A 17,835-nucleotide genomic window follows, 5' to 3' on the forward strand; every position below is an offset into this window, starting at 1 on the left:
GAGATGGTTAAGAGGGGAAATTATTTTAGAATCAGTGAACTCTTCCTAATCATTGAAATTAAGTTATGACGTACCTTAAGTTATGACGTACCTAGCGAGATTTGGATCCACTTATTCCATCTTTGAGGTGTGACATTCTCAATCGTATCCTAAATACATTCAGTGCTGTAGGCAAGTGGATTTAACCTTTTAAGATATTAATGCCCTTTTTGAGAATCAGGCAGAAAGCTCTGAATTCTGTCCCCAGGGGAAGAGAAACCTACAGTTCTACATTTCTCCTTGGGAACCCATAACTTGGGCATATCCCCAAATGCCTGTTCATGAAGTTCAGCGTTAGGGCTTAAAAATACTTTCCTGGCCAGAATTTCCACTTCTTGGTATAGGCACAGAATAAGTGAAAACAGGTATTCAGACCAACACTGGTACAAATGACCAGAGCAGTGTTATTCACAAAAGATGAAAACAACCCAAGTGTCCATCTGCTGGTGAATGAATAAGCGGAATGTGGCATATTCATGTTCAGTCATAAAAAGGAATGAAATACAAATCTGTGCTACAGTGCGGAAACCCTCAAGAGGTTATGCTCAGTGAAAGAAGCCAGACACAGAAGTTTACGTATTGTATGATTCAAGTCGGGGGAAACACCCAGAATAAGTCAATCCACAGAGTTGGGACTGAACTGAACGTCCCAGGGACTGGGGGTAGGGAGCGGTAACTGTGTAATTGATGCTGAGTTTCTGTTTGAGATGATGAAAAGGTTTTGGAACTAAATAGAGGTGATGGTTGTGCAACACTGTGAGTGTGCTCAGTGTCCCTGAATTGGACACAGAATTCAAACGGTTACTTTTATGTTATGTGGATTTTACCCACGTAAAAAAGATTGTCCCTGAATCACCTCATGGAGGCCCCATGACTCTACTCTGAGATAGGTGAGCCATTTCACAGATGGGGACCGAGAGGCTCAGAGAGGTTAAGTGACTTTCCCTAAACCACACAGCTGGTAACAAAATAAATCTAGGATTTGCACCCACTTCTGCTAATGGTGAATTCCTTGCCTTTGAAACCCCACAGGTTTGAGTTGGTCCTGGCCCCTCAGGTAGGACAGACTGCTCACCAGGAAAGACACTGCCTTGGGAGATTATTGCCTTTGTCTCTCTGCTCCATTTCCACTCTTGAGACCTACCCCACCAACTCAATAAGGGAATAATAAATCACTTCCTCTTCCCCAAATAAGTGAGGTTCATTGCTTGTGGTCTGGAGTTGGAGAAATGACTGAGCACCTATATAAAGCTACCCCCTGGGACTCAGGGACCCCAGGCTCCAGCCTGGTTCTGCCCTAGACCATCTGTATGACCTTGGGTGAGCCCCGCCCCCTCCCCACCTCTGACTTTGGTTTCCCTTTGTGTGAGATAACTGGGTGAGCCCAGGTCAGGGCTTCTAACGGAGGTCAGTCCTGAGTGTTCATTGGAAGGAATGATGCTGAAGCTGAAGCTCCAATACTTTTGCCACCTGATGCAAAGAGCTGACTCATCTGAAAAGACCCTGATGCTGGAAAAGATTGAAGGCGGGAGGAGAAGGGGACAACAGAGGATGAGATGGTTGGATGGCATCACCAACTCAATGGAGATGAGTTTGAGTAGACTCTGGGAGTTGGTGATGGACTGGGAGGCCTGGCATGCTGTGGTCCATGGGGTCATGAAGAGTTGGACACGACTGAGCGACTGAACTGAACTGAACTGAGGTCAGGGCTTCTAAGGGAGAGTCAGTGGCTGGGTCAGCAGCATCAGAATCCTGGGGAACTGGCGAGAGTTTCAGACATCCATCCCCAAAGACGCCACCCTGGCAAATCCAGAAAAGGGCCCAGGAAACTGCCTTTTAGCATGTGCCCCCACCCCCGCCAAGGCCACTGATCACACTTGGCTCCACATCTCCTTCCATTTCTAAGGTTTCATGGAAGCTCACGCCCCCACCAGACACGCAGTCAAGGCCCCATTCATGTCTTGGGTGGAAAACATCTGCCTTAATCGTTCCATTTTCCTAAAGCCCTGGCTCCAGAGATGGATGGAGTCAGTGAGTGAGTTAGTACACTATTTTTTCAGCTGGTTTTGTTATCATCACTTGGTAATGATGGAAATCAGAGTCACTTTGACCAAAACTCTAATTAGGAAGCCTTGGTATCAGGTAGGACGTGAGGATCGCTGAGCCTTTGGGGGGTCACCGCTTCTCATTACCTTATCATACAATCTTTTCATCAAAGCCCTTCACTCTGGGGGTTTGCATCCTTGAACCCCACCTAAGTGGGTATATTTTTAAAAGAGTTTTTTGATGTGGACCATTTTTAAAATCTTTATTGAATTTATTACAATCTTGTTTCTGTTTTATGTTTTCGCTTTTGGGCCACGGGGCTCGTGGGATCTTAGCCCCCCGGCCAGGGATCAAACCTGCAACCCCTACATTGGAAGATGGAGTTTTAACCACTGGACCACCAGGGAAGTCCCTGTGTGGGTATATTTCTGTGCTCAGTTATCATGATGACTTAGATGCCAAAGCGTGAAGATGCCAGCCTCCAGCATCCTCAGCCTCCAGAGAAGTTGCACAGTGATTGAACAAAGTCCAGAGAATTCCAGTGTAAGGCAATGAATGAATGAAAATATGGAATATAAATCCTGTATTCCAAATCAATATGAAATAATAGTGAAATTAGAAAGGTTCACATAAATGCATATTTCCTCCTCCAGCTGGGCTGAGGACTGGAGACTTTTGTCTCACACCTCACCATCCATCAGCCTTTGTCCAACACAAAAACACTGAAGAGATCACAACTATGTAGTTAGAGGCAGAGGCCCGAGGAAGCCAAACAGAATGGAGGAAATCCTGCCTCCGTCACTTAGAAGCTGTGTGGTGTCAGAGAAATCACTTCCCTTCTCTGAACCTCTGTTTGCTCATCTGTTAAATGGAGGTGATAATAGTAAGTACCTAATGGGATTGTCGTGTTAAGTGCAAATATATATAAAGGTCTTGACGCCCAGTATCTGACACGTGGTGAGTATTCAGTGATTTCTGCCCTGTTTCTTTCATGTGTCTCATCTTCTCTAAGGAACATAGGGAGGGAATGAGGCCAGGCATTCCCACTAATTCCAGTAGCCCAAGATTTCAAACAAACTAGCACTAACTTCAGCAAAGCAGGGCATGGACTTATGCACTTGATCGGGGGGTCGGGGAACGGGGAGGGGGGTGGTGCACCTTCGTTTCATACAAGCAGAGTGAATTCACTTGACACCGACCAGTGCTCCAATTTTCTCTTTCAGTTAATCAAGACAGCTTTGAACATGCCTTAGAAGGTGAGTCCCACGAAGAAGAACACCCCATTAACCAAGTTAATAGCAGAAACCAAGGGAAAGCCCTTGGAGATCCTTATCCACGTGCTTTAAAAAAAAAAAAAGCAAAAATTCTGCCTTCACATTGCTGAAGGTAATCTGAAAACAAATGATATTGTAAAGAAAAAAAAAATCATTGTGTTTGCAACTTACGGTCCTAACTATGACCCGAAAAAGATTAGATGCCAGTTCTGTTCATGATGACGAGCGGAAAACATCCAGGGGTCCACATGCCTGAGAACGACACGCTCCTCTTGTCAGACTTTTCAACCATGTGGTGCTATTTGAGGAACGAAATCCAGGGACACCTCACCTTTCACGCTGAGCAGGCTCCTGGTTTCAGGAGGGAAACCTCTTCCCTGGGTGATGCTCTGTGATCTGCTTTTCCCTCCATCTTTTTCTTCCCCCAAGCATAACTATCCCTGGGCCCCCGCCCCCCGCCCCGACCCCTTGTTTTGTGTGTGTGTGTGTTTCTGGTTTTTGGTCTGTGCTGTCTGTTGCTGCCCGCGGGCTTTCTCTAGTTCCCGTGAGTGGAGGCTGCTCTCTGGCTGTGGGCACAGGCTCTAGGGCGTGCAGGCTTGGTTTTACAGTCGTGACACATGGGCTTAGCTGCCCCACGGCATGTGGGATCTTCCCAAACCCAAGAGCAAGCCCTGGCCCCTGCGTTGGCAGGCAGATTCTTAACCAAGGGGCTGCTGGGGAAGTCCCTGTTTTCTATTCTTTTGTTAGAAATTACCAAGCGAGATTTACTAATGGGGAACAGATGCTAAAAGAGATGCAGGATTTTGTCTTCTTTTCCCTTTTCAACCCCTCTCATATGTAAAATGTTCTGTTCTATATAACCTTTATCTGGTTTGGTCCAAAACCACTCACTGGGCTGTCAAGTCAGAAAAAAATAACACTGTTTTGTTTAAAAGAAAGAAAAAAGAAAGAAAAAAGTTTCAGGGCTTCACTGGTGGCTCCGTGGTAAAGACTCAGCCTGCCAGTGCAGGAGACACGGGTTCGCTTCCTGATGCAGGAAGACCCCATGTGCTCCGGAGCAAGTCAGCCTGTGCTCCCGACTACTGAAGACGGTGCTCCCTAGGGCCTGTGCTCCACAGCAGGAGAAGCCACACTATGAGAAACCCACGCGCTGCAACTCGAGAAAAGCCTGGCAGCGACAGAGACCCAGCACAGCCAAGACAAGTGAACTGTCTTTCTAAGTTTAACCAGTTGGATGCTTTCTAAATTATTGTTGGAGCCGCTTGTCTTTCTGACAACACACAGTCCACGTAGAATCTGGGGCGGTGGGAATTAGATGTCATGAGTTGCACTCTCTTGCAACAGATGACATTTTAATCCAAGCAGATGGAACTGGGGCTCCGGTGTGTATAGGAACAGAGCCTGTATTAGCCAGTCCACTGGAAAAAGAGGGCATTTATGCTGTTAGTCTCGACTCAGGCCCTTCCTTTGGTGTCTTCCACCAACCAGTGAGCCAGAAGAACGTCTCGAAGGCCTGGGTTGCTCAGAGGGCATGATGCCATTGCGATGTTCTCTGCTCACGCATTTATCGTAGGTATTAAAATTGATTTTTCAGGCCCAAACTGTGGCAGTTAATGGATTATAGATTGGCATGCAGCCGAGCTCTGTCAGACTTGGCCACAGAGAATGGCAGAGGAAAACGGAGGTCAAGTGTCCAAAAGGGATGTGGGGCTTTGCTGGGAAAACATCCCCATCCCCCTTCGCCCCCACCCTGAATTATGACTTTGTCGTTGTTCAGTCGCTCAGTCGTGGCCAGCTGTTTGTGACCCCATGGACTGCCGCACGCCAGGGCCCCCTTCCTTCACTTTCTCCCCGAGTTTGCTCAAACTCCTGTCCATTGAGTGGATGGTGCCATCCAACCAGCTCATCCTCCGTCAGTTATGACGGTTCTTGTGATTTCTGCAGACTGCTGGGAGGTAGCGGGAGGCTCCAGGTGAGGCCGAGAGGGTTACCTGGGAGTGTGCAGCCGTGAGTTGTCCCAGTTGGGGTGTCAAGCGTGGGGCGTGTGGGTACCGAGCGCTGGCCTGGCTGCCCAGCGCCCTCTGCTGGTGGGTCTGATTAAGCAGGTTGGGAGGGACCTGCCATTCTAGACACGACCCTGTCTTCTCCACTGAAGTCGAGCAAATCTGCCTTTCCAGTTAGCACGTTGCGAGTTTTCTCCAAGTCTTCCCTTGGATTGGGTTTTAACCACATTTTAACTTTTAATCGCCTCGCCCCCCCCCCCCCCCGAAGAAAATGAGGTGAAAGAGTGACAGACGCTCGGTGATGTCCAACTCTTTGCGACCCCATAGACTGTACAGTCCATGGATTCTCCAGGTCAGAATACTGGAGTGGGTAGCCTTTCCCTTCTCCAGGGGACCTTCCCAACCCAGGGATTGAACTCAGGTCTCCCGCATTGCAGGCAGATTCTTTACCAGCTGAGCCACGAGGGAAACCCAAGAATACTGGAGTGGGTGGTATATCCCTTCTCCAGGGGGTCTTCCCGACCCAGGAATCAAACCAGGGCCTCCTGTATTACAGGCGGATTCTTTACCAGCTGAGCTGAGTGAAAAGCATGTGGCCCTCGGTGGTGTCTCTGACCACCCCATCCAGCGTGGAGTCTGGGCTCTGTTGCAAAGGACCAGCCCCGTTTCCTCCGGTCTCTGCCTCTTCTCCCTTCTGGAGCCAGCTCTCCAGTGAGGAGGGCTTTCACCCACTGCAGCATCAGCTCCTGGGGGGGTGCAGGGCTGGGAGGGGGGCCCGCGCTGGGCGCCAGGTGCCCTCACCGGCTGTGTGTTCAGCAGCAGAAGCGGCGGCAGAGACGTCTCTGGAAGGAGGAAGCATGGCTCTGGCTATCTTCATCCCTGTCCTCATCATCTCCTTACTGCTGGGAGGAGCCTACATTTACATCACCAGGTACGGCGGGGCTCCAGGTGGGCGTGGGGGCTCTCAGCCCCCTCCACGAGTGGCAAGCTGAGGTCTCCCCGTCCAGGAAGAGTCAGTTCTCTCCCCTTGACTGCCTCTCTCCAGATGCCGCTACTACTCCAGCCTCCGCCTGCCTCTGATGTATTCCCACCCCTACAGCCAGATCACCGTGGAGACCGAGTTCGACAACCCCATCTACGAGACGGGGGTGAGTCAGTCTCCCTTCCCTCCCCGGGATCTCCCTCTTTGCTCTGAACTCACAGACATCAAAACAAGACGTCTAATTTCCTTTTGCTCACCATGCCGCTGACAGAAAGGCATGGCCAGTGGCTCACCCCCACCAGGACCCCTATTAAGGTAACTGCTGCCCTTTGGGGAGCTAATGACAAGCCTACAAGTCTGTTAATTCTCAGCAGAAGGGTCACAGAAAGAAGGGGCTGTACCAGAGGTCCACGGAGGGATGGCTGAGACAGATCAGAACCCAGCAGTGGCCTGGTGGCAGTGGGCAGCATTCCCAGACATCTTATTAAACTCCATTCCTTACTGAGTGGCAGTATGCACGTACCTACATATCTTAGTGGCAGGTCTTGTGTTGGAATTAAGGACACAGCTGAACCAAACAGACACAGTCCTTCCATTAATGAGCTTATAATCTCACAAAGGAGACAGATATCAAAATAGTAATAGCCATAGGAGTGTTATGGGCCAGGCACCTTAGATGTATAATCTCCTTGAATCCTTGTAACTCTGTGTGTTAGAGTCTCCTGTTATTCCTCATCGACTGGTGAGGACACTGTGGTTCAGGGAGAGGAAAAATGATTTGGTCGAGGTTGTCCGCAGTCAGAACACAGAACCTGCAGCCAGGATGCAAACTCTGTTTGATTCCATTCATCATTATACTCCCCCTTCTCCCCTTGAATGTCAAACAGTCAAATATCCCAGTAAATACATTAACTGCAACAAACGATCATTTTTAAGGGCCATGAAAGAAACTGGATGGGGTGCTCTGAGTATATGATTGGGGGGGCACCTGGAGGAGGTGGGAGAAGGCATGTCTGAGAAAGTGATGTAAAGCTGAGACATATAAGGAGGGTAGGACTTAGCCGATGGTTGGAGAAGACACTAAGAAGACGGGAGAGCACATGCAAAGGTCCAGAGGCATGTATGAAGAACCAGAAGATACTCATGATTCTGTAGAATCTCAGCCCTTCAAATTCACTGTGTGATGGTGTACAATTGTCTCCTAGTGTTTGCGGGGCATGAACTTGACTTGTTCCTTGTCCCTGCTAACCTTCTCGCACTCCCACTTACTCTGAGCTCCTGCGCTGGTTATTGATTGATGTGTGGCAATATTATTGCAAATTTAGGAACCTGAAAAGGCACCCATTTATTATCCCATAGATTGCATAGGTAAGGAGTCCAGAAACAGCTTATTCAGGTCCTCTCCACCAGGATTCACAGGTTACAGTCAAGATGTCAGTCAAGGCTATGTTCTCATCTGAGGCTCGACTGTGGAAGGATCACATCCAAGCTCACATGATTGCTAATAGCATCTAGTTCCTTGCAGGTTGTTGGACCGAGGGGCTCAGTTTCTTGTAGGCTGTCAACCTCACTTCCTCTCCATGTGTCCCTCTCATAGAACGACTCACAACATAGAAGCTTGGTTTTTCAAAATCGGAGAGAGAGAGTCACCTTGTAAGAGGAAGGCACAGTCCTATATAATATAAAATACAGAAGTGACATCCTAGCACCTTTTCTGTATTCTGTTGCTTAGAAGCAAATCATAGGTTCTGTCCACAGTTAAGGGGAAGGGATCATTACAAGAATGTGAAAACCAGGAGGGTGGGGATCATAAGGACCACCCTGGAGTCTGCTGACCACAGTCTCATCTACCATGAAACACAGACAGAATTGCTTATCTGTGTTGACCCAGTGGGAAATACAGACCTCCATTAAAGCATATGACAGAAACCCCTTCCGGGTCCAAGCCTCTGACTTCCGGTATCTCCCTTCTCTGCCCTGGGAGCCTGGAGTATATCACATACACTCAATGAATATTGGAAAAAAGGAACTGATTGCTGCCTAGATGTTGTAGTCATTTTAGATTTGGCGCTAGTAAGACAAAGTCATATGTTATTTTACACATATGTAGCTTGTTTCTGAATCCTCAAAGAAGGTCAAGCTGATGAAAAATAGTACTTTAGAAAGTAGACCTTATTAAGACTTATGTGTATCATTATATGTATTAGACTTATGTGTATCAGTCGTCTAGAACTATGATAATGCTGAGTAACGAACACCCCCTAAAGTCAATTGCTCAAAGGAAAAACCGTTAATTTGCTCATCAGTCCATGGGACAATGTTTTTGGCTAGTTTCAGCTGGGCAATAGTTCTGGTTCAGCAGCCCTCAGGTACACATCTGGGACTGGCTTGTTGGCCAGTGACCCAACTCTGCTGTCCAGAACTCTCATCTTATCAGCATCTTGATGGTGCTAGAGGCCATCAAGGCATGCTCCGCTTATGTTGATGGCAGAAGGGCAGACACAGGCAGAAACACACATGCCCTCTTCAAGCCCCACTTTACCATAACCCACTGGCAAAAGCAGGTCAAGTTCAGAGTCAAGAGCACTGCGAAGTCCTCTGCCCAGTGTCAGATACAGAGAGGAGTGAAGATCCAGAACCACACCATGAATCACTCTGCCACAGAAGGGGTCACCAGATCTGTGCTTCTCTCTCGCGCAGGAAACCAGAGAGTATGAAGTTTCCATCTAGAGAGAGCTCCACATGAGACGGGAACTTAGAAATACGAACTCAACTACAGCCTCCTCGAGAGACTCATCCAGAGACCATGTGGCATTTGATGGAAAACCCGGAGTGTCGGCTGGCTTTTCTTTAGACTCTTTACTGGAGACTTACTGTTTTCTTCGCTGTATTTATTATATTTAAAATCGAGTTTAGGTGTGTGGTCGGATGTATTGCAGCTGCAGCCAAATTCGTGGCACGGCCTCAGTCGTGAAGGCGGGTAGAGGACCTGTAAAATGGCAAATGCAGCAACTGAGGGAAGAGGGGGGGAAATAAACAGAACACAACAGGCTGTCTCCCATAAGCAACTATGGCTGCATCAAATTGCATGCATCTTCAGGATCCATGCCCATGGTGTTTTCGTACAAATCTAAGTCCCAAGGTTAGGTTGAAAAGGGGTATTTCTTGCTGGGTTAACTGGGGTTGGAATTTGGCATAGAGACTTACACAGCTTTGCTCCAAAATCAGTCTGCGTCTTTCCTTCCAATTTCCCGGCTTCTCAAAGGACTCACCCCAACCCTTCCCTCCCACGACCCCTCTGAGGGCAGCAAGGTTGTTCCATGAACATTCTCCACCCCAGCCTCCCTGGCTGCTGTCAAACTAAGAAAATGTTTTCTTTCTATAAAGGTGACAGATGACAAAGGAAAGTTTTCAGAGAAGATGAGCGATTTGAGTTCCAGTGAAGAACTGGATGAGGGGGATCACTGGGTAAGGGAATGGAGTGGATAAAATGTTCTTTTCCGTGACACTCTTCCAGTGATGAAACAGCAGGTAATTTATGCCCCCAGGGCCAGAATCGATCACCGTGTTCAGCGAGGCCACCCTCAAGCTGTGATGATTGATCCGCGTGCTTTGGAGGCATGAGGAATGTTGCCACAAGGGCGTGGGGCTGCAGGGGAAGAATCCAGGGGTGAGCCCTGATTCCCCCCCCCCAGGATGCTGGAGTGCCAGAGCCCTTAAAATAGTGGAGATTCAAGTAAGGTGGCACCTTCAGAAGACCCTTACATTTAAGTATTTTGGAGGGAGGGTCCCATAGAAAGAAACTGCTTTTCTTTTCTCCGAAGCTCTGCCCAGATGTTGAATGGTGGTGTGAATGCTTGACCATGGAGATGCTTAGGAAGAGGAACATGGATTTAAAATCCCCCACAGCATCCTCATCACATGATTCAAACTCCAGTGAGAAGGGGAGAAGTTTCAGGCCAGAAAGGGATTCTCAGCAGTTCACTAATCCTGTGAGCATCCTGGCATTTTATCAGGGTCCTTTGCCCCACCTCAGTAGGACTGGTGAGTGTGTGGTTATCGGGAAGATTTTTTTTTCCTAAATATAGGTGTACAGAGAAGGTGAGGGGTAAGGATGCTCAGAAGTAATAGCCCGCGTGAGTCTGGTTCATCTCCCAAGTGATGGCCGATGGCTCAGAGAGGCGCACCGGCCTGGTCGCCCTGGGGGCCCTCTTTGGCACCTTCTCATGCTCTCTAGAATTGTTTTAAATCAGCCAGTTTTCAAACATGAAAAGGCTTTTCAGGCTGCCCTGCCTTTGGGGCAATGGCCTGGAGTCCGTGTCTTGGAAGCTTGCTTAGAAAGCCTCTGAAACAGAATACAGCAGTTGGCTTTGCAGACACACAGACATATACACCCTCCTCCCAGCAGGACCGTTGACCTCAGTCTCGGGGGGTCTGAGGCCCACTATATTTTCCTTTTGCCAGAAAAGGATCCTGCACACTTGTTCCTTCCAGCATGCACTTGTGGTGCACAGCAAGAGGTCATAAAAGGCTGCCTTCCAGCGGCCCAGAGTCCACCCATTCTATGAAAGAACCAGAGGAGAAATGTTCCAGACCATTGGTGAGCAATGTCATGTCTGGAGAAACAGCAGCAATGCAAATAATGCAAACCCTTAAAAAAAATTTTTAAAAAAGGCAGGATCCAATCATTGCTTTGATATCTATTTGTGGCTGATTTAGCCCTCCTAACCTTGGGTCATCCAGAATGAAGAAGTCTATTAATGATATTAAATATTAGAACAGACTATGGTTATGTGAACACTAAACATTTGCCTTTCATAAAGACTGACAAAAAATAAAATCTTTATTCTAACCCCGTTCCCTAAAACTGGCCAAGCCATGGCCTAGGCGTTCTTATTGGCTGTTGGAAGGAGTAGAGAGGTGGAGTTTTGTTTTCTTTTGTTTTTGGTTTTTTTTTCAGGATTCCAATGTATCAGTTCTGTCTTAGTAGTACAGCTCCTGTAACCATGTTTTACAAGTTTAAGCCAAAAGTTGGATCATGCAAGCTTGACAAGGTATACTGTGATTGAAGGACAGGTTGGCGTCTATTTTTCTTCTTCAAATATCTGAATGTGTCTTTGTAATATGTCAAGGTGAAACAAATCATGATAGCCATGCCAAAAATCTACCAGGCATCTCACTTCAGCTCCTGTCATGTCTGTTTTTCTAAGATCAATGTCAAAATCCGCTGGGATTAAATATTTTTGAATAGGCTACAATCCTGAGAAACTCGAGAATGGACTGAACCTTCCTACAAGCTACCCTTTGTAAAACATTGGGGAAATACGTTTACAGAGATTTCGAGCTTCAAAGAATGCATGTGATGGTGTGTATTACATGCTAATTCGTATAAGCTGTATCTGCCAGCTACCACCTTGTGCTTTAAAAAGGCACACACTCAACTCTCTTCAGCTTGGAACTCATCCTTCTGCTTTTTTCAGGGGTAGAGGGTAGAATTATTTAGCCAACATAAGTATTCCGGTCGCTACTTGATGGCCATCCTTACTTAGTTCCACAGACATGCTTTAAAAAATTATCTTTTGAAGCCAGCTCCTTGGAGAGCCTGCAGAACCTCAGGCTGATAGCTTTGGAAACTGCCAAACAGCCCAGCAGGAAACGAAGTGGCTGCGTGACCCAAATGGTTGTATAGGTGGACGGGATTTGGCAAACACATGGGTAGATTGAGGCTAAGCGTGAGCCTTGGGTAAAAATGACCTTTTCTTTGGGGTCGACCCAAAGGGTCTGACTTTCCTATGCTTTTTGAGGTCACTGGGTCATTTGAGGTAAGGTTTTATTGTAGGTGGGCTTTCTCCTGGGGAGTTTTCATTTCCGTTTTTTTTTTGCCCAAATTAAACGCAAAACAAACTTTCTAAGCTAAAATAATGAAGTCATTTTCCACTTTGTATATATTGATGCTAATAAAACAAATGAAAAAGAGTCAAAGTTACAGGGGTTTTGTTATAAACACTCCAGGATGGCACCGAGGCAACTGTTTCCTGCTTCTGGGGATTTGATTGGGGTGACACATACTGACACTTTGATGCCAAGGCAGGACTGCCAACTCGGGAACGGTTCTGGGAAGGTGCAGAACAGTGTGTCCACTGCCATCATCAGACACACCACCATCCAGGACGCACCAATAGCATCCATGTCTAACAGCAGGAGAACAGAGATGGTCCAGCTCAAGCCCAGCAAATTCACCATCCTCCACCTTTTGTTCTCTCTGGATTGGAAGATGCCCACCTGCCTAGGTGGGGGTGATCTTCGTAACTCAGTTTCCCAATTCAAATGCTAATCTCTAGGGGAGACACCCTTACAGACTCACCTAAAAATGAAGTCCGGCCAGCTATCTGAGCATCCCTTAACCCAGTCAAGTTGACACATACAATTTACCATCACTAGCCTGTCTCCATTTGACAAAGCGATGCTCCAGGTGGTACCCAGAAGAAAGTAGAGAAATCCTGATAGATGACCGCAAGCCACGATTCGTGCCAAGAATGACAAGTGCCGGGAGAAGCCAGGTGCGGTGTGGGGTTGGAGGTGAGCGATCAAGCCGGTGGTTTTAGAGGAGAAGAGCCATACTGGGCTGTTGGGGAATCCTCGGCGCAGAGGGAGGCCGATGAGAGTTCATCCTCTTTGAAGGACAAAGCCAGTGTGGCTGGAAGGTGGAGCGAGAGGGTTGCTTGGCGGGAGCGGGATGGAGAGGTGGGAGGGGGCAGACCCCCAAGCAGGGAGACAGGACTGGACTCTTATGTTTAATATTCTCTCTGGCGGCCACGTGGGGAATCGAATCCAAAGTTTAAGTAATTCTCAAGGATTAGGGGAACAGGGTCTCCAGGGTCGCTCTAGATCTCAGGGACAACTCACGACACACGGAGAAAGGGCTGGGGAGGCGCGAGTGGCAGCATCCCCTGTGGTGGTGGGGGCGTGCTCCTTCCTCACAGCTGTCCAATCATCTTCCGCGATGAAGCGAAGGGGCGGGGCTTCTGATACATCCTCTGGGGAGAGGCTCCTCCTAGGGGGCGGGGCCGCTGGCTGGACCAGGGTGGGGCTGACTCCTCTCATAGGCCTGTCAGTCAAGCAGTCGTGGAACAGAGATGCGGAGGAAGGACAGACAAGATAAAGGTAATGTGCCTAGGATACTTTCGGAAACCGAGAGTCTGTTTCCCAGGCCCGACTGCCTGCAGGTGTAGAACAATAGTGGCGAGACAAGAACTCCCCGATACTGGAACCCACCCGCACTAGTAAATGCGCTCCAGACAGGCTAAGCAGGATGGGCTGCCTTGGGCCAGGAGCAAGACAACCCTGAGGCAGTGACCAGTGAGACCCCTGCCAGGATAGCTAGAAACAGTAACGAAAAGGAAATAGCACGCAGTGACTGTGGTGACTATAGTCACTAGCGTTTGTTGACTGCGTGCTGTTTCTTTTTTTTTTTTTTTCTCTACATTTTAAATTTCTTGTTGTTTCATCGCTCAGTCCTGTCCAACTCTTTTGGGATCCCATGGGCCATAGCCCACAGACTCCTCTGTCCATGGGATTTCCCAGGCAAGAATACTGTAGTGGGTTGCCATTTTCTTCTGCAGGGGATCTTCCCGACCCAGGAATCGAACCCACATCTCCTGCATTGACAGGCAGATTCTTTACCACTGAGCCACCAGGAAAGCCCTGTCTCTTTTGGGTTTCCTAGTTATTTGATTCCCTTTAATCTCTCATTTGGGCTCTACTCTTAGTAAAATTATTGTCATTCTCCTCTTACAGATGTGGCGTCTGAGGCTCAGAGAGGTCAAGTCACTTGCCCAGGTCCACACAGCTCGTCCATGAGGGAAGGGGACGCAGGAGGTCGGCTCCTGGTCCACGCCCAGGCTAGGAATGTCTGCAGGCCAGCCTGAGCAGTAATGCTCCCTCCTGGAGGGCTTTTAAGCCTCCAAGCAGGCTTTTATCCCCTGGACACCCTGAATGCAGTGTCAGCCTCACTTGGCTCTGTCCCAGGAGGTGTTTGGCTGGACTCAGCAGTGGTGAGGAGCTGGAGCTCTGAGTCTGAATCTTGACTCGATCAATGATAAGCAGCGTATTGGGGTGAGGGACCCCAACAGGGAGGAGATGTCTTTCTACATCATTGTGAAGCTTCCTGGTATGGGGCTTCTACATCCCTGTATGTGGGAGGAAGCGTTACTGTCTTAAAAGTGATAGAATGTTGGGGCAGACACTGAAAGTTACCCTATCCAATGTCTGTTTCTCTGTTCTCTGCTAACAGAACTTCCGTTTTTCTCACAGCTGCCATGAGCCCATCTTCCAATAACAGGTCATGGTTGGTTTCAGTTATGACAATCCTGTTACCCATTTCCCCAGCCTCCCTTGGTGTTAGGGTTGATCTTCTGACTCCTTCTGGTCAACAAGCATTAGCTGAAGTTGGCTGTGTGTGTGTGTGTGTGTGTGTGTGTGTGTGTGTGTGTGTGTATCGCTGGGGGGGGGATGGTTGTCTAAGAAAGTCTTTGCCTTTCCAGGAAGAGGGGACAGACTCAGGTAATACAGCTCCAACACCCCCCCACCCCATTTCCTCCTTTCTGAACCCAGTCATGATGCTTCAGGACTTGAGTGTCCATCTTGCAATGGAAGACTCCAGCAGGAGGACAGAGGCAGGACACTAAGAATGGACAGACACTAAGTGACAGAAAACTCTGGGCCTCTGATGGCGCCAACATCCACCTACCTGTCCCAGGAATAATAATGCATGAAACCAGCTCCATGAACACAGGTGATGGTTCTGTATGTTCAGAAACTGTATAAACAGAGAAAATATTTCACCCAAGCAGAACCTAAAAGCAAAGATAAGGTATGAATGCCACTTTCTGGAAAGTTCTATCAATGTTTCAGCTCCTGTGCCCCCGCCAACCTCCTGTTCGAGTCTCTCGCCTCCCTCCCTTGTCTTCCCTCTTCTCCCCATCTTTTTCTCTCCATGTTATGAGCCTGTCCAAGATTTACTAACCTTCTGACCTAAAAGATGGCACAGGACAGAAAAAATAGTTTTAATGTGAATTTTATGACTTAAAAGTTTTAAAGACCTATTTTTTATTTCCTCACATTTCTAAGTTTTTATTTACATTCAACTAAGAAATACCCATTTTATTTATTTTTTAACATACAACTTAAAAAACACACACAATAAAAGTCCTTTATCTATTTTTATTTTTGCCACACCCTATGGCAGGCGGAGTCTTAGTTCCCCAACCAGGGATTGAACCCGTGGCCCCCTGCATTGGGAGTACAGATTCTTAACCACTGGACCACCAGAAAGTCCCAGAAATTCCCATTTTAAAACAATGCTATTAATACTACTGTTGGCAACATTGTTGCCTGACACATGCAGGCATTCTTAAATATTTGTGAAGAAAGAATATCAACCAAAATATGACTGGTTGCAAGGGTCTGAGTAGCTTTCAACCACCAGGTGGCAACCTCCGCCTGGCTTTAGTTGAAGGTCTACCTAATCCTAAAGAAACAGGCACGCTTCACTGCCTGTGGGTCATTCCTTTTGGACAAAGTCATCCGATGAGATGCATTGTTTCTGATAGAACGGTTTTCAATTTGAAGGATGAATGCACTGCCCTTGACTCGACAGAGAAAGAGAAACAAACGTCACTGGTTCTTCCTCCTTGCCCACGAAACAGACCCGGGCCGAAGGTGTTATGGTTAAAAAATGAGCTCACCTTGGACCCAGGGCTCATGTAGTTTCACCCTAAATGGCTCTAAGTTCACAGAGTGTCAGTCACTCAGTTGGGTCCGACTCTTTGCGACCCCAGGGACTTAGCCTGCCAGGCTCTTCTGTCCATGGGATTCTCCAGGCAAGAATACTGGAGTGGGTAGCCATTCCCTTCTCCAGGGGATCTTCCCAACCCAGGGATTGAACCCAGGTCTCCTGCATTGCAGATTCTTTGCCATCTGAGCCACCAGGGGAGCCTGGTGAGAATCGAACTCTATTAACAGTCCCTCAAGGGAACTGAGGGTAAGGCATATCTGCCAAGGAAACGTGTTTAAAATCATCTGTCTCCAGTTCTGTCCCCAAGAGTCTCACATTCCTGGTCTCCTGTCCTCATCTCTTTCCCTCCCTGAACTTCAGCGTGCTCTCCCACTCATAGAACTGGGGCCCACTGCTCACCACCCCCACCCCCTAACAGACATCTTACTTCCTTCCACATAGGGTCGCCAAATTTAGAAAATAAAACTCTAGGACACCAGTTAAATTTGAAAATCAGATTTTTAAATATATGTAAATCTGCAGTGTAAGTAAGTTCTGAGTCTGTGAGCACCTGGCTAGCCTCTGAGCAATCACAGTTTCCTTGATTAGTTCCGAGATGGTCACATGATCCAAGTTGAGCCAGTGGGAAAGTGCAGTTAGGGATATACTTATACTAAAATGTATTCATCCTTTATGTGAAATTCACATTTAACTGGATATTTTATCTACCAACCCTACCACCCTCTTCTGCAAAAGCAAGATATGCCTTTTCATTTCCCAAACCCCCAACCTGGACCTCCTTCCTCAACTGTTTCAGAAGTGGGGGTCAGCAGAAAAGGTAGAGTTTGTTACTTTGAGGTCATTCATAAATGCCACGTATTTATTTCCCTCTTTACATTTTTGCTTGCATGTGAAATATATACATATTTAACACTAGCCCAAGCAGATTAAAACAATTCACACAACCCACCAGACTAGCAAGTGAGCTAAAAACCTTCTCAAGTCTAGTCCCACACCCTTAAAACAGTAATATTCACTGTGTGATGGATATCCTTCCACATCATTTCCTTTGCTCCTAAAAACACAAAGGAGAGCTTTCATTTTCCTCAAAAAAGAGAAAAAATTCTGCACCTTGCTTTTTAAAAATCCCCCTTGATAGCAAGAGGACATAGCTGTCCTGAGCGTCTCACCAAGTCATTACACAAAGCTCCAGCTCACTCTTTCTAAAGCTGAGTTATAGCTCATGGTGTGCAACATCATAATTTATTCCACTTATCCCACAGAAATACAAGGCACCAGGGGTGGAGGATTTTTTGTACAAGGTTGTTTATTGCAGCAGAATGTCGTGTCACAAGCTAAGAAGAATGTGAAGGACAATCAGTAGGGAACCGCTGTGCTTATTTATCTGAAAGACTCTGCCAGCAGTTCCAGAGTCTGTTTTTCTTATCAGTCGGACTCTAACCCGCGGTACTGGAAGGAGACTCCTGGAAGACTCCTGGAAGGAGACTCTTCCATCTGAACCTCTTCTCTACAGTGGAGATGTACTCAATCTGCCTCAGTTTCCCTCCCCCAGAGTCCCTGCTTCCTGACTTTCAACTATTTTCTACTGGAGGATCCTCTGGGAGGTTTATATAATCAAAATTATTTCATCAGATTAGGAGGCAAGAACCACAATTTTATCCCCCAATCATGGGTGACCAACTGTTTATCTCTTAG

General features: G+C 47.4%; 1 protein-coding gene across 3 annotated transcripts in view; it reads left to right on the forward strand.

Moving 5' to 3' along the window:
- SEZ6L (seizure related 6 homolog like) overlaps positions 1–12,320 on the forward strand; it is a 182,812-nt gene extending 170,492 nt beyond the window's left edge. The window contains exons 14-17 of one of the 3 annotated variants that reach the window (XM_070475480.1): positions 3,309–3,341; positions 6,179–6,293; positions 6,408–6,510; positions 9,045–12,320. In XM_070475480.1, the coding sequence (XP_070331581.1) occupies positions 3,309–3,341; positions 6,179–6,293; positions 6,408–6,510; positions 9,045–9,074 (281 nt within the window). In that variant the 3' untranslated portion in view covers positions 9,075–12,320. The remainder of the gene's footprint in view (positions 1–3,308; positions 3,342–6,178; positions 6,294–6,407; positions 6,511–9,044) is intronic. The other 2 variants (XM_070475481.1, XM_070475482.1) reach the window with 2 other exon arrangements.
- Positions 12,321–17,835: the final 5,515 nt, after the last annotated feature.

This window comes from Odocoileus virginianus, chromosome 12, assembly GCF_023699985.2.
Source record: "Odocoileus virginianus isolate 20LAN1187 ecotype Illinois chromosome 12, Ovbor_1.2, whole genome shotgun sequence".
Lineage (NCBI taxonomy): Eukaryota > Metazoa > Chordata > Mammalia > Artiodactyla > Cervidae > Odocoileus > Odocoileus virginianus.